Below are 17,119 nucleotides of genomic sequence, written 5' to 3'. Positions count from 1 at the left end.
ATTTATTATATATTTAATAATATATATACACACACATTTATATTAGTTTTTGAAAATCAAGCTTCGGTGAAGTATTATGAAAAACAAGACTCCAAAACACACACACACGCGAACACTAAATGAAAGTGAGGACTTTTCTGTCTGTCCTTATCAGTTTGTGCGATGAAGTGGTGATAAGAGGTCCTGCAGGGAGCCAGAAACGTCCCCACGTCCCTCTCAGACACGTGTGTGTTTGTGTGTGTGTGTGTGTGTGTGTACTGGCTGGTTTCAGACCCGGTATTGTGACGTGTTGTCTGCACTCAATATGAACTTGACACTCCTGTCTGCACTCGGGTGGTTTAATCTAAACAAACTTTTAACACAAAACTCCAGGAAGAACTCCAGTAAGTTCAGTAGAACTTCGGTTTCAACCCTTTTACCCTGTCGTAGCTCAGACGATTAAGGCAGTGTCTGGGATGCTCCCGGACGCAGGTTCGAATCCTCGTCACGGCCCTTGTGGATTTTTTCATTTGTTTATTAACACAAACTCTGACTGCTCCCTTATATCCCTGACACCAGTGTTGATCCTGGTATATTGAGCAAAATATTGATCATTCTATACCCCGCCAAACACACACACACCGAAACTACGACGTTGGTACAACGTTCGAACAAGTTTTAACACCTCCTAACCAGTTATAACAACCAATATAGCAAGCTGTAACAACGTTCTAATACGTCATAAACACGTTAAGCCAAGATGTAACAACTTTATTACACGTTGTAACAAGCGGAAAATAGAGACAGTTTCGGTTTGTGTTTCCAGGGACAAAAAAAGGAACACGAAACAATGGGTATAAATTAGATAAGTTTAGATTTAGGAAAGACTTGGGTAAATACTGGTTCGGTAACAGGGTTGTTGATTTGTGGAACCAATTACCGCGTAACGTGGTGGAGGTGGGGTCCCTCGATTGTTTCAAGCGTGGGTTGGACATGTTTATGAGTGGGATTGGGTGGTTATAGATTGGAGCTGCCTCGTATGGGCCAATAGGCCTTCTGCAATTGCCTTTGTTCTTATGTTCTTATGACGACAACATGTTAAGACAGCATCGAGGATCTGAAAATATATATGAGCCCAGCACACGTGTAAGGAAAGTGGGTACAGGAGCCACAGCAGCTGAGACAGTGTTGAAGTAAAGAAACCTGGCAGCAAACCCACTGGGATGTCGTCCAGAACACCTGAGTCAATAAAATAGTTACACAGTTGGTGGTACAATAGGCCAGGAGGTCTAAAGTCCTTTACGGTTTCACATTCATCAATATAATGTTCTAGTGAATGCATTAAAGATTTATCACAGAGTTTACAATCTGAGTATTCTGGTAGTGGCTCAGCCTCACTAACCTGCCAGATGTGTGTATAGCCAAGGCGAATTACAGCAATGACTACATCACATTGCCTGGTCCGGTTACTGTGCTGACCATACAAATACTTATTATTACAAAACTTGTCATAACTTTGAATACTGCAGCCACTAAGATACCCACTTACACTGATGACACAACACGCAAGGTTTAACCAATATTAAACACTGCATCACTGAAGGAAACTGCCAAGTCTTCCTGTTCGTCTTAAGTTCATCTTCACCTCAGTGGTCCTCGACTCGGAGGTCGCCCTTGGCACATAATACTTAATTGACCTTCAAAACACCGAGAAATTTCACATAGTTCATGGTATCTTTTGTTAAAAGAACACACACTCCGCATCTGAAACATACTTCAGGCATCGGAAGTAATATACCTGATACTTCAGGCAAAGGTAGCACTATGCCTGATACATCAGGCGATACAGCAAGGGTAGGCGGTAATACAACAAGATGGTGTATGCAGGTCCCTCCTGAGATAACCACTACAACTTGGACTGGACGGTAGAGCGACGGTCTCGCTTCATGCAGGTCGGCGTTCAATCCCCGACCGTTCAAGTGGTTGGGCCCCATTCCTTCCCTCCGTCCCATCCCAAATCCTTATCCTGACCCCTTCCAAGGGCTATATAGTCGTAATGGCTTGGCGCTTTCCCCCGATAACTCCCTCCCTTAACACACCCACATACAATCTATATCATTTCTACATCACATGAATTAATTATATTTGGTATTATAAGATTTATGCCTCCACCAAATTTATATATTTGTGTGGATAACAGTTTATTAATGTTAATCATATTCTATGGATCTATTTAAATGTTGTGTCATTGCTATACATTATCCGATAGATCTTGCCTACTGTATTTTCAACGGTGTATTAGCTTTCACCAATTCTCTGTGCAAGCTCATGGCACCATTGCACCGGGGTGCCAAGTGCCTCAGGTGCTATGGGAAAACAAATACATAATAACCTTCCAGTTGGTTGTGTGGTTGTGTGGTTGTGGTTGTGTGGTTGTGTGGTTGTGTGGTTGTGTGGTTCTGTGGTTGTGGTTGTGTGGTTCTGTGGTTGTGGTTGTGTGGTTCTGTGGTTGTGCGGTTCTGTGGTTGTGTGGTTGTGTGGTTCTGTGGTTGTGTGGTTGTGGTTCTGTGGTTGTGTGGTTGTGTGGTTCTGTGGTTGTGTGGTTGTGGTTCTGTGGTTCTGTGGTTGTGCGGTTCTGTGGTTGTGTGGTTGTGTGGTTGTGCGGTTCTGTGGTTGTGTGGTTGTGCGGTTCTGTGGTTGTGCGGTTCTGTGGTTGTGTGGTTGTGTGGTTGTGCGGTTCTGTGGTTGTGTGGTTGTGCGGTTGTGTGGTTGTGTGGTTGTGTGGTTGTGTGGTTGTGCGGTTCTGTGGTTGTGTGGTTCTGTGGTTGTGCGGTTCTGTGGTTGTGTTGTTCTGTGGTTGTGCGGTTCTGTGGTTGTGCGGTTCTGTGGTTGTGTGGTTCTGTGGTTGTGTGGTTGTGTGGTTGTGTGGTTCTGTGGTTGTGTGGTTGTGTAGTTGTGTGGTTGTGTTGTTCTGTGGTTGTGCGGTTCTGTGGTTGTGTGGTTGTGCGGTTCTGTGGTTGTGTGGTTGTGTTGTTCTGTGGTTGTGTGGTTCTGTGGTTGTGTGGTTGTGTGGTTGTGTAGTTGTGTGGTTGTGTTGTTCTGTGGTTGTGCGGTTCTGTGGTTGTGTGGTTGTGTTGTTCTGTGGTTGTGCGGTTCTGTGGTTGTGTGGTTGTGCGGTTCTGTGGTTGTGTGGTTGTGTTGTTCTGTGGTTGTGTGGTTGTGTGGTTGCCCGAACCACATTCTTTATCAGAACTCAAGAATACATGAGCCAGGGAAGACACACACACTATATATACATATTATATAAAAGATAGTGGTCTGGTGTGAAGATACGAGGTAATAAGTCATAATAAGGGGGGGGGGATAAGTAAAGAAGCGGGCCAGGAAGTTGGGCCAGGTCCAGGGCTTTGTCATCACCCTCAATGGAGGGAAGATGGCACGGAACGCGGCGATGACTCGGCAGCGAGGTCTTAATTATCCTCTTAGCGACGGATTTGTGATTCAGTGTGGCCAAGACCTCGGTCATCATCCGGTAACGTCCGCCAGGGGGCCGCTATCCACCCCCCCCCTCACACCCTGGGGGAGCCCCAGGGTGTGGGGTGGTGTTGCTGGGAGATGGTGGGAGGCTGGGGGAGATGTTGCTGGGAGATGGTGGGAGGCTGGGGGAGATGTTGCTGGGAGATGGTGGGAGGCTGGGGGAGATGTTGCTGGGAGATGGTGGGAGGCTGGTGGAGATGTTGCTGGGAGATGGTGGGAGGCTGGTGGAGATGTTGCTGGGAGATGGTGGGAGGCTGGTGGAGATGTAGCAGGGAAATTTTAAATGTAAGCGGGGCTCAAAAAATAGGGAAAAGGGAACAATCCCGAGAGGAACATAGCAGGGAAAGATGCCATCCATACATGTAGGTCCCTAAAGGGAAAGGGAAGCAAGAAACAGCTAAGAAAGAGGGCAAGAAAAAGGGAAAAACTAAAACCCCAATAAAAAAAACGGCTCAAATCTGACATAAATCCGAGATGAAGACGTGGAAACCCTCGCTAACTACTCTCAGACCACTCCTCTTGTTTCACAAGGGTCCTGATGTATGATATGACCCCCACAGCAACCCTTTTCTCCTCTTCCTGACGCCCTATTCAACCACCTTCCCCTTGAACCAGCACACAGCAGCCGCCCCTCTGGGAAGCTGGGAAGACGGGACACCACGAGCGTACCTCTCATCCTGTAACTACACTTAGGTAATTACACACACACACGAGTTAATGGTGGTTAATCCTCTCAACCACCTTCCCCTTCAACCAGCCCACAGCAGCCGCCTTCAGACGCTGCTGGCCCTCCACATTCACGACACGTTGTACTGAATGGGGTGAGAATAGCTTGAGCTACCTCATCCCTTTGTGTGTATTTTACCTCAATAAACTTATTTCAATTTCAATTTCAATTCCACATTCACCCCAAACTGTTTACATTCATCACTCCGGTAATCAACAATGGCGGACCTTTGACAAGTCATTCAGCATGGCGTCGAAGCCGTCTTTAAGGTCACGCCTTCAACCGGGCCTTCACGGGGTCACGGCAAACTTCCAGAACACTCATTTCCAGTTGATAGGAAAAACTTTGTAGGTATTGGAATGTGTGAGGGAGTCTGGGTGGTGGGTTGATTACTGGGGCGGTGTTCCTTATGGGCGCAACACGCCCACCGTTTAATTGACTCTGAGGGGTTAATGGTGGTATATATTACTGCAGGGTGTGATGGTGTGGCTCCTGGGGTCACCCTGGGGTCACCCTATCCCTGCCACACCCAGTCTTTATTACCTCTTCTTTTATTATTATCATCATTACTATTCTAATACTTTGACTGTTGTTGCTACCAGTGCTACTCTCACTTTATTACTCATCGTTACTACTACAGATTCTACAATTATTACTGTTATTACACAGGAAATCACACTTAGGTCATATGTTAATGAGAAGATCGACTGGAGCAGTGCTGAGGATTCGAACCCTCGACCGCTAACTGCCTAGTTTGACTAAACCAAAAACCAGGACGCCGTGAAGACATTGATTACCACAACTCCCCTCAAGGTCTTCGACCAGGAAACCAGGTCGAGGACCGGGCCGCGGGGACACTAATCCCCGAAACCATCTCAATGTTAGGTAAGGAAGGTAAGGCCACACGTCACTACATCTTGTAGGGTCTGTAAGGTCCTACTAGTAGTAGTAGTAAGGTTTATGTAAACTAGTAAGACCATAGCAGTATTGTATGGTGCCCATGTCTCAAGAAGCACCTTACCTTGAGGTTACCTTGAGGTGTTTTCGGGGCTTTAGTGTCCCCGCGGCCCGGTCGTCGACCAGGCCTCCTGGTTGCTAGACTGGTCAACCAGGCTGTTGGACGCGGCTGCTCACAGCCTGGTTGATCAGGTATCCTTTGGAGGTGCTTATCCAGTTCTCTCTTGAACACTGTGAGGGGTCGGCCAGCACGGCAATAAACTGGAAAAGATGCAAAGACAAGTAACTAAATGACTTCCGGAACTACAAAAAGTAACTTCAAGACTTCCGGAACTACAAAAAGTAACTTCAAGACTTCCGGAACTACAAAAAGTAACTTAAAGTAACTCCAAGACTTCCGGAACTACAAGAAACAAGGCGTCGAGGAGAGGAGTTTAGAGGTGTTAAATACCCAAGTCTTGGGTTACCCAAGTGCAGTCTTGGGGTATCGAACTCTCTCTTGTATCATTCTCAAACTATCCGAGAAGATGACCTCTATCTACTTCCAGTAGATTGCCTATATACCTCCAGAGTTGACAACTATCTACCCGAAGTAGTTGAAAAGTTCTCATGAGCCAAGAGCCAGGAGTGCGAGGATGATCGACTCTCAAAGAGTCAAGCTGCCGTCTTCAGGTAAAACTAGTTTGGAGGGGGCAGGGGGATAGGGGGCAGAAAAGGAAAGGAGGGGGGCTAGGAAGGAGCAAAAAAGGGGGCAGCGCGGGGGGGGAAGGGGGTTATTGGAGCGCGGCCATTTGTCACCCATATAAAAATGGCCCACTCTTGTGATGAATGGTCGTGTGGGGGGGGGGGGGGGTTCAACTGCCCCCTCCTCCTCCCCCACATAGAACACCTACACCCTACCCCCACACCATGGGCAGAACACCCGCCCCCCCCCTACCATGGGCAGAACACCGGCCCCCCCACCATGGGCAGAACACCGGCCCCCCCACCATGGGCAGAACACCGGCCCCCCCACCATGGGCAGAACACCATGGGGTAATAGGATTATCTCAGCAAAATAAATGATGTGCGTCAAGTCTTTTGTTTACATAAAAGCACCAGTGAAAGGGGTTTTGTGTATAAATAAATTATTACACTTTTTTTGCTGCATAAATTAGTGGAGCATAAATCTATTGTAGGGCCGACTCCACCACCCTCCACACCCACACTGAGGGACACCACTACCCTCCACACCCACACTGGACGACTCCACCACCCTCCACACCCACTGTGGGACTCCAGCACCCTCCACACCCACACTGGGGGACTCCACCACCCTCCACACCCACACTGGGGGACTCCACCACCCTCCACACCCACACTGGGGGACTCCACCACCCTCCACACCCACACTGGGGGACTCCACCACCCTCCACACCCACACTGGGGGACTCCACCACCCTCCACACCCACACTGGGGGACTCCACCACCCTCCACACCCACACTGGGGGACTCCACCACCCTCCACACCCACACTGTGGGACTCCACCACCCTCCACACCCACACTGAGGGACACCACTACCCTCCACACCACACTGGACGACTCCACCACCCTCCACACCCACACCACACCTGCCTTGAGAGGCAGGTGTGGTCCTCCATCCTCCAGCACCAGTACTGGAGGACTGTGTTGGTAGCACCACACCTGTAAGGTACCGGTGTGGTACTGGTGTGGTGCTGGTACCACACACACGCGAGGTTCTCCTGGTGCAAGTGGTGTGGAGGTGGTGTTTGTGGTACAGGGTGTGGGTGAGGGTATAGCAGGTGGTGCTTGTGGTACATAAGGATACAGCAGGCCACAGCGCCACGCAGGAAGGGCCACCCCCCCCCCCCCTCACCCCAGGTGTAGGCTAGACGCTACCAGTCCTACACATCAGATATGTTTTCGAAATGTACGTTTCAATATAGATTTTTAACCTGTTATATGTTTAGGGAGTTAGTGATGAAGATGCTGCACCTCTCCGCCTCCAGCAGCCAGCCCCCCCGAACCCCCCACAACTGTCTCTATATACACACACACACACACACACACACACACACACACACACACACACACACACACACACACACACACACACACACACACACACACACAGACGAGTTACAGAAGCAATAGTGTACTACCCAAGACCCAGATCAGAGGCAGGACGGGCTGCCAGCGACCCCTGTAGGCATCAGGTGCAGGTCGACACATCTTACGACATATTTATGGCAGTAAAACCCACAAAAGGACTTCAAGACTCCAATCCAAAAGTGAAGGAACTTTTAGAGCCGTGATCACTATCAGGTCGGGGCAGATGGCGGCCACCTGGCGGCCTTCCGTTGCTCTCCCTGCAAAACCATAACTTATATTTTAACACAAGATTGGAAAGGATAGGACGCAAACGGTGGACAGAGAAACAAAGGTGGAAGGAGGGGGGAGGGGGGAGGCAGACAGGGAGATAGACAGAGACAGAACATGCAGCTGGAGCTGTACAAGAGACAGATGTGTGCAGGAGAACGGCACGCCAACAGCCACAGTCCAGGTGTTCTGGGAGTGCCCAGTTGCCCGCCCTCACAACACCTCTACTCAGCTCTACTCTTCTCAAGCTCAGTGTCCTGCTGTCTAGCTTCACTACTGGACGGTACGACCCCTCTCTCTTTCTCAAGCTTTCCCTTACGTTATAGTGGGCGGTGGGTGGACCCAGGTGGGCGGGCAGGGGCGGTGGGTGGACCCAGGAGGGCGGGCAGGGGCGGTGGGTGGACCCAGGAGGGCGGGCAGGGGCGGTGGGTGGACCCAGGAGGGCGAGCAGGGGCGGTGGGTGGACCCAGGTGGGCGGGCAGGGGCGGTGGGTGGACGAGCAGGGGCGGCAGGGTGGAAGGAGCAACAGTGCAGGTTGGCTGGACCTGTGATGAAGGTCTTCAGCTGAAGATAATGACCGCTAATGGCCGCTCATCACTCCCGCAGATCCGCTCTCTCTCTCTCTTTAGCAACCTCAGATAGACCCAACGGCCACTACCTCGGTGCAAATTGTCGTTTTGATGGTGCAAACGATTGTTTGTGGGGGACACTTCGTACCCTAGCTTCAGTGACCCCCGAGACGACTCATGCTGAAGCCAGGGACAAAGTACACGCTGACTGCTATAGTTCTTCTACCGTCGGAGTAATCACTCATCATCAGCCGACACAATGATCTCTTCCTCACAATAACGAAAAAGATGGTGAGAACTGAGATGGCTGAGAGAACACCCAATCACCACCTCGACCCATTTCTGTGGTGAATACAGCAGTGAACTGCTACCTTATACACGAAGGGATTACCTCCCAGAACAGCATTTCTGCAAGGCACTTGACAGCATTAAGAAGGAGGGGGTCGCGGAGAGGCTTTTTTTGACCGCGTCGCCGTAATTTCTCTCTCTCGCAACAGCAGTAAAAAGCTAAATAAAGGAGACGGGAAGACAAATAACTTATTCCGGAGGAGTTTAACACGCAATCTTACGGACTCGCGAGTGCTGAAATGGTTTCATCCCGACACGAACTCACCGCACCGTGGCGCATTAAAATGATCTACTGTTTCCGGAGAGCCAAAAATATTGTGGTTAAAGCAGAGTGCTGCCCAGTGTGGCAAGCTGCAGAGGCAGCCACAGCAGCAGACGCAGCAGAAGAGTAAGAAAACCAGCAGAAGAACAGCAGCAGAGGCAAACACAGACTCTCTCACAAGTCAAGCCTGCCCTCGGGCCGGGCTTGGGGAGTAGAAGAACTCCCAGAACCCCATCAACCAGGTATCAACCAGGTACAGCGGCAGAATAAGGAGGCCAGCAGAGCCCTCTGCAGCAGCAGAGGGAAGAACCAGCCCTAACAACGCTGTCAGGCGCACCGCTGTTACACACAAAGAATGTTGTTGTTATAGATTCAGCTACTCGGAACAAGTTCCAAGTAGCACGGGCTATGGTGAGCCCGTAGTGGACTTACCTGGCACAGGAGCGGGGCTGTGAGCACACAGAGAAGCCATTTAAATAGCAGTGAAATAGGTGGAAACTGTAGTGACAACAGTAACAACGATAATAACAGCCGCACCAGCAACAGAAGCAACAGAGCCAGAAACAATAGAGCAACATTAGTCAACTGTTGGCGATGTAAACTCCTGCCCACCACTCTACACCACAGCCTGCTTGGTCCGGCACTCCTTAGAGTAAACTAGTTGCTGGTGTCTTAGCCAGTCAGGCGAGAGGGGGCAGAAGAAACCCATGAAAGGAGACCTATGAGCCAGCCACCGTCACCTGGGTAGACTTGGGAGATCGACTGCCGCCAGGGAGAGAAATGGTGCACCCTGTTCTTCAGTATACATACATTAAGAATATAATTCAGTTCTGAAATGTGTTCAGGACTGATGTATACTTGCTGATTGGTCTGCAAGCTCTGGCGGTGGCCTTAATAACCCTCCAGAGGTTGGCAGCCCTTGAGCCTAACACCAAACCCACTCCCAAACCTCCTTGTCAATTCCCTTAAGCGTGGTCCATGCCTCTTCTTTCCCCCTTCTCTTTACTAGCGATGTTTTAATGGTCCAGTTTGTGTGTTTCCTGGTGCTGGAGTACAAGACCCCAGCCTGTACGCTTCCACTTCATACCCATCTATCTCAACCTTCCTGGGGCGTAGCTCACTGGGGAGTACATCTCTCCTGATTGATCGTCCTCGTGGGATCATATCCGGATACCGGGAAGGAAATATCGTAACTCTGGACACATGTAGCTGGATCATGACCGGATACCGGGAGGGGGAATGTCTGGACACGGGCGACGCCGCCCCTGCCCCACGCTGTCGCTTCGATAAGCATCTTAGCACAGACATTTACGAGGTGAACCCCTTGTTTGGTGGTGGCTGCCCTTCCGGCGGCCAGGTGAGGAGCCTGGGGACGTGTGATGGTATAAGTGACAGGTCTGTTGTTGTCGTCTTAGATTAGCTACTCAGAAAAGTGTCCATGTAGCACAGGCTATGGTGAGCCCGTGATAGGTCGTCTTGTGTACCTTTAATATGCTCCTAATTATCCTCGCTTCCAAGCCCCTGATTGCTTGATTAGCTTAAAGTAAGGTAGGCCTATGATATGTGGTCCTCAGAGGTCGACTGGCAACCAAAAACGAAGGCCTATACTGATTACTATTCTTGTGATACTTGAGTAATCAACAGAAAATGCGTGTCAAGTCCGTGCAAGAATCATGTGATTGTTCTTATTATATATATATATATATATATATATATATATATATATATATATATATATATATATATATATATATATATATATATATATATATATATATATATATATATATATATATATATATATATTCGCTTGCACACGCACACCGACCCATAACCAATTAAACCAAAATCAGAGGGAGTGTAATAGCCTTGATGGTGCAGTAATGGATCTGCCCATCCCTGGCTGCCTCCACCACACACATGGATGCTGCCATCTACTCCCCAACACACATGGATGCTGCCATCTACTCCCCAACACACATGGATGCTGCCATCTCCTCCCTCCTCCCCAATACACTCCCTCAAACCACCAACAAAGAACTATGAACAGCGACCCATCCACCGCAACCCTTCACCAATGAACCTTGAACCACGAAATAATTAATGATAATTAGGCATGACGAAGAGATAATTATCAGCTGGGAACCACCTAATTACACTCCCCCCCCCTACAACACCTGCAAAATAATTAACAATGATAATTAATGTTTACAGGACGATTATTATTCAAAGTAACATACTGTTTCTTAAAGGTAATTAGCTCGACTTTCTTTAAGTGAAGACAATGGAGTTGAAGTGCCCTCTGGTGGATTGTAGTGAAGACAGCCCTTGGTAGGCCCTCACACACACACACACACACACACACACACACACACACACACACACACACACACACACACACACACACACACACACACACACACACACACACACACACACGAACACGTACAAGGGGACACAGGTGGAAACTGAGTGCCCAAATGAGCCACATAGATATTAGAAAGAACTTTTTTAGTGTCAGAGTGGTTGACAAATGGAATGCATTAGGCAGTGATGTTGTGGAGGCTGACTCCATACACAGTTTTAAATGTGGATATGATAGAGCCCAATAGGCTCAGGAATCTGTACACCAGTTGATTGACGGTTGAGAAGCGGGACCAAAGAGCCAAAGCTCAACCCCCGCAAGCACTAGGTGAGTACACACACACACACACACACACACACAAGAGGCATGAGTTATGAGGAAAGGCTGCGGGAAATGCACCTTACGACACTGGAAGACAGAAGAGTAAGGGGGGACATGATCACAACCTACAAAATCCTCAGGGGAATCGACCGGGTAAACAAGGATGAACTATTCAACACTGGTGGGACGCGAACAAGGGGACACAGGTGGAAGCTGAGTACCCAAATGAGCCACAGAGACGTTAGAAAGAACTTTTTCAGTGTCAGAGTAGTTAGTAAATGGAATGCATTAGGAAGTGATGTGGTGGAGGCTGACTCCATACACAGTTTCAAATGTAGATATGATAGAGCCCAATAGGCTCAGGAATCTGTACACCAGTTGATTGACGGTTGAGAGGCGGGACCAAAGAGCCAGAGCTCAACCCCCGCAAGCACAATTAGGTGAGTACAATTAGGTGAGTACACACACACACACACACACACACAGAAAAACAGCAATAGAATGTTAACTTGTTACTTTGTTTTCCTCAAGTTTTACTGTGTTTGTAATGCTTACCCGCTCATAACAAGGCACCGGGTCCGGCAAATACTGTCGTCTGAATGCTGGCGGTGGCGGCACGAGGCCCTGGGCGCCCGTCTCCTGTACCACTGGTACACACCTCCACCAGGTACATACTGTACCTCTCCTGCACCGCTGATACACACCTCTCACAGGTACATACTGTACCTCTCCTGTACCACTGGTACAGCTCCACCAGGTACATACTGTACCTCTCCTGTACCACTGGTACAGCTCCACCAGGTACATACTGTACCTCTCCTGTACCACTGGTACAGCTCCACCAGGTACATACTGTACCTCTCCTGTACCACTGGTACAGCTCCACCAGGTGCATACTGTACCGTCCTCTCTCAGGGAATCTTGGCAATTAAAGGAATTATCATTCAGGAATGGTCACTACGCCAGTATGCGAACGCTCAAGGGCTATCTGTTGGAATTCTAGTTGGAGTATGTAAATTTGTGTGTATTTACTAGTTTTATTTACTGTTTGCATTTACTGTTTGTGCTTGCAGGAGTGAGCTGTTAGCTCTTGGACCCCGCCTTTCTAATGGTTGGCTGTCTAATGTGCTGACCTATTTTTCTCTATCATATCTACATATATTTCTCCCACACACACACACACACACACACACACACACACACACACACACACACACACACACACACACATCCCCAGGGTGTAGCTCGCAGCAGCTGTCTAACTCCCAGGTACCTATTTTACTGCTAGGTGAACGTAACATTAGGTGAACGAAACTCTGTCCATTTGTTTACGACTCGTCCCGGAACTGAATCCTGACTAGACTGTAGTAGTTCCAGTACGTTGTTCGGCCCCATTTTACCTATTTCCGTAGTTCACTTCTTCAACACATCAAGAACGCTTTTCATAACATTCTTCTTCATTTTTTCTGTGTCTCACTTTCCATATTTATCCTCTGGTCCTTGGGATTATCTATTTTAAATAGCCCCTGCTTGCCAATCCTCTACCGGCACCTGAGAGTATTTCGTAGGTCGCAATCATGTCCCCCCACTCTTTACCAGTGTCAAAAGATGTATCTCATACGAAGACCACGCCTGAGCTTCTTCAGAAGACTCCATGACAAAGTGGTCTGTGGCTACACATAGTTAAAGATATTACGGGATCACCATAGCCCGTGCTACATGGACATTTCGTTCCAAGTAGCTAAATCTAAAACAACAACAGTTAAACACGTCAAAATCAAATGCACAATTCTGAAGTTCGGATTATTCTCCAACTTCAGTAAAAAAAATTAGATTTTGGTAGGAAAAAATGCTTTAATATTTACATATCCTGGAGAGAATAATCACGTTGGGCTTAAAAGATGCGCTTTAATCTTATTATAGACGAGAAAAATGCTACAGTTATATTTACTCTGTCGAGGTTAATGTTCTGTTAATTAACACAAGTATATTAGCCTTTTATAATGTAATGGAAGGAAGCAGAGGTGTGTGTGTGCACTGGAGGATTGTGTGCAAACATATATTGAATGTATTTATGCATGTTATACATTATATATATATATATATATATATATATATATATATATATATATATATATATATATATATATATATATATTTATATATATATAGGTACCACCTCTGGTGCAATTGTAGGGACCCATAGCCTTGAAGAAGAAAATAAAACAGCTATATTAGTCCCTTGTGATAGCCAGACTGGCTCCCAACTTCCTGGATCTCCCATATCGTCTCCCTGGCCTCCCACCTCCTCTCCCACACTCACCTCTCCTGCTGTGAAGGGGAAGAGAGTACCCAACAGTACTCAAGACGGGACATCACACGTGATTGGAATATTAAACAGGACTGCGATGGGTTCCCTGGATTTGAAAGTTCTCATAAGGCATCCTATCATTTTTCTTTCTGGCGCTATATTTGCTTGGTTATGTTCACTAGACGTTAGGTCGTCCGGCGTTATTCTAAGATCATGTTCACTAGACGTTAGGTCGTCCGGCGTTATTCTAAGATCATGTTCACTAGACGTTAGGTCGTCCGGCGTTATTCTAAGATCCTTTACATGCTGCTTTTCTTCTGTGAGGGAGAGCTGGTGGTGGTGTATCTGGTGTTTCATTTAAATTCTCAATTTTTACCATACCTTGAGGTGCTTCCGGGGTTTAGCGTCCCCGCGGCCCGGTCGTCGACCAGGCCTCCTGGTTGGTGGACTGATCAACCAGGCTGTTGGACGCGGCTGCTCGCAGCCTGACGTATGAGTCACAGCCTAGTTGATCAGGTATCCTTTGGAGGTGCCATACCTAAGACATTGGATTATCACTGTTAAACGTGTCATTTTTTGTTCAATCGAAAACTTCATTGATATCATCTATGTCACCTAGAGTCACACCAACCATTAACAGCCCACCACAATGACCACCACTAACAACCCACCACAACTTTTAGTGTCAAGAGTGGACAAAGAACTTTTTTAGTGTCAGAGTGGTTGACAAATGGAATGCATTAGGAAGTAATGTAGTGGAGGCTGACTCCATACACAGTTTCAAGTGTAGATATGATAGAGCCCAGTAGGCCCAGGAATCTGTACACCTGTTGATTGACGGTTGAGAGGCGGGACCAAAGAGCCAGAGCTCAACCCCCGCAAGCACAACTAGGTGAGTACAACTAGGTGAATACAACGACAACCACCCACCCACTCTGCCTAACTACCCAACGACCGTGTTTAAGTTGGTTCAGAGACTATACGCAGCTGTTGAAGCAGGCGGAAATCATGCAGTTACCACCCCTACACCAACAGTTAAACTTACTGTTGTGTACATTCTCAATCGACTTGAGAATGGTCCAGGACGGACCGAAACGTCGTCGTCCCTTCACCTTCTAGTGTGTGGTCTGGTCAACATACTGTTGTGAAACACACAAAACAGTCACATCTGCTCTCATCCTCGCTAAAACAAAAGAATGGCGCCAACAGCAAGGAAGCCCCAAACAGGCTAATTCCATTGACACTCTCATGGTAAGAGAGATGCAAGGGTTGTTAAGACGCCTGTTAACTGCTTAGTGGCCATCGTGGCTCCTGCAGTGTCCTAGTTCCACTGTAAGGCATTTACCCACAAACTTGTGTCACGAATGTTCTTAGGAACTCTGTAAGAACACTACGCAAGGTTCAGCAAGGGGGTTCTTGCAAAGTTATAAGGGATTTGGGACTGGTTCACCTGCATTTCAAATAGTCCCTTCTTGATACCTGCTAGCCAGAGTCATCCAGAACCAGCCAGAACTAGCCAGAGTCATCCAGAACCAGCCAGAACTAGCCAGAGTCATCCAGAACCAGCCAGAACTAGCCAGAGTCATCCAGAACCAGCCAGAACTAGCCAGAGTCATCCAGAACCAGCCAGAGTCATCCAGAACCAGCCAGAGTCATCCAGAACCAGCCAGAGTCATCCAGAACCAGCCAGAGTCATCCAGAACCAGCCAGAGTCATCCAGAACCAGCCAGAGTCATCCAGAACCAGCCAGAACTAGCCAGAGTCATCCAGAACCAGCCAGAACTAGCCAGAGTCATCCAGAACCAGCCAGAGTCATCCAGAACCAGCCAGAGTCATCCAGAACCAGCCAGAGTCATCCAGAACCAGCCAGAACCATCCAGAACTAGAGTCAGTCAGTTAACTCCAAGAGCAGTAATGTGGGCTGCTTCCCACGCTCTCCGCCCTGTTAAGGAACGGCATCTTATTTAATACCTCAAGTACCCTTAATGGAAATGATAATTATTGTCCCCCCTAGAAAACGGGGAGTAGGGAAGGGTGTACTGTAGTGTGTTTTATGGTGTCCGGAGACCGGGTGTGGGAGGCTGGGAGCCACGGACACGCTATGTCTACATAATCTAGATGGACATGATCTTTCTCTGTGTAGGTTGATGTGTGATGGTGTGGGTGATGGGGGTAGAATATTTGGGGTGGTAGTGTGGTAGGCTAGGTGTGGTAGGCTAGGTGTGGTAGGCTAGGTGTGGTAGGCTAGGTGTGGTAGGCTAGGTGTGGTAGGCTAGGTGTGGTAGACTAGGTGTGGTAGGCTAGGTGTGGTAGGCTAGGTGTGGTAGGCTAGGTGTGGTAGGCTAGGTGTGGTAGGCTAGGTGTACTAGGCTAGGTGTGGTAGGCTAGGTGTACTAGGCTAGGTGTACTAGGCTAGGTGTGGTAGGCTAGGTGTGGTAGGCTAGGTGTACTAGGCTAGGTGTACTAGGCTAAGTGTGGTAGGCTAGGTGTGGTAGGCTAGGTGTACTAGGCTAGGTGTACTAGGCTAGGTGTGGTAGGCTCGGTGTGGTAGGCTAGGTGTACTAGGCTAGATGTACTAGACTAGGTGTACTAGGCTAGGTGTGGTAGGCTAGGTGTACTAGGCTAGATGTACTAGGCTAGGTGTACTAGGCTAGGTGTACTAGGCTAGGTGTGGTAGGCTCGGTGTGGTAGGCTAGGTGTACTAGGCTAGATGTACTAGACTAGGTGTACTAGGCTAGGTGTGGTAGGCTAGGTGTACTAGGCTAGATGTACTAGACTAGGTGTACTAGGCTAGGTGTGGTAGATTTAACTTCGACACGTGGTCTGGAAGCTGTAAACTCGCCCCCGAGTGACTCAGAAGTTGACCTAGGAAATATTACATACAAAAGCGAGAACAGACTAGAAACTTGTACTCGAGTGTACTAATGCTCCAAGTTTATCCTGGACAAACACAGCACCGAACGCTGTCCTTTGATATAAATTAACATGATTTAAATCGAGATTTAAAAAACTTCTTTAAATCGAAATTTAAATCAAAATACAAAAAAATCATTTAAATCATTTTTAAAAACTCAAACAGCATAGAGTTGGTTATCATATGCTTGCATGCTATTTTGTGTCAGCATAAAAAATTATCATAATTGCGGAACAGTACATATCAGACAAGTTTTATTGAATGTTCAAACATATTTATCATGCCTGCGAATTTCACAAAATTATTCTAACTTTGGGAATATCTAGACAAATTAATTTCATTATTATCTAAAACACATCAAAACAATACTAACTGTAGAACAGTGAATAATGTAAAATAAAAAAAAACTCATGAATGTCATTACAATTCAAACCTACAAGGATAATT

The 17,119-nt window shown here is 47.6% G+C and overlaps 2 protein-coding genes across 9 annotated transcripts in view; one reads left to right on the top strand and one right to left on the bottom strand.

Annotated features, from left to right (window-relative positions):
* LOC123767155 (carboxypeptidase N subunit 2) overlaps positions 1–17,119 on the bottom strand; it is a 187,934-nt gene that overhangs the window by 75,225 nt on the left and 95,590 nt on the right. The window contains exon 2 of one of the 8 annotated variants that reach the window (XM_069304825.1): positions 5,265–5,461. The exons of the other annotated variants lie outside the window; for them this stretch is intronic. The gene's annotated coding sequence lies outside the window, so the exon portion shown is untranslated. The remainder of the gene's footprint in view (positions 1–5,264; positions 5,462–17,119) is intronic. 8 annotated transcript variants of the gene reach the window in all.
* LOC123767278 (hydroxysteroid dehydrogenase-like protein 2) lies at positions 5,836–15,726 on the top strand. The gene is made up of 2 exons (XM_045756849.1): positions 5,836–5,872; positions 15,245–15,726. Exons 1-2 carry the CDS (start codon positions 5,836–5,838, stop codon positions 15,724–15,726), a joined length of 519 nt encoding a protein of 172 aa, XP_045612805.1.

This window comes from Procambarus clarkii, chromosome 53 (genome assembly GCF_040958095.1).
Source record: "Procambarus clarkii isolate CNS0578487 chromosome 53, FALCON_Pclarkii_2.0, whole genome shotgun sequence".
In the NCBI taxonomy this organism is placed as follows: Eukaryota; Metazoa; Arthropoda; class Malacostraca; order Decapoda; family Cambaridae; genus Procambarus; species Procambarus clarkii.
Note: the sequence above shows the minus strand (reverse complement) of the source record. Positions and strands in the feature narration are given on the sequence as shown.

Coding starts and splice junctions, on each gene's coding strand:
- LOC123767278 (XM_045756849.1), top strand. CDS start 5,836: ATGATCGACTCTCAAAGAGTCAAGCTGCCGTCTTCAG. Junction 5,873..15,244: donor AGTCAAGCTGCCGTCTTCAG/GTAAAACTAGTT, acceptor GATACCTGCTAG/CCAGAGTCATCCAGAACCAG.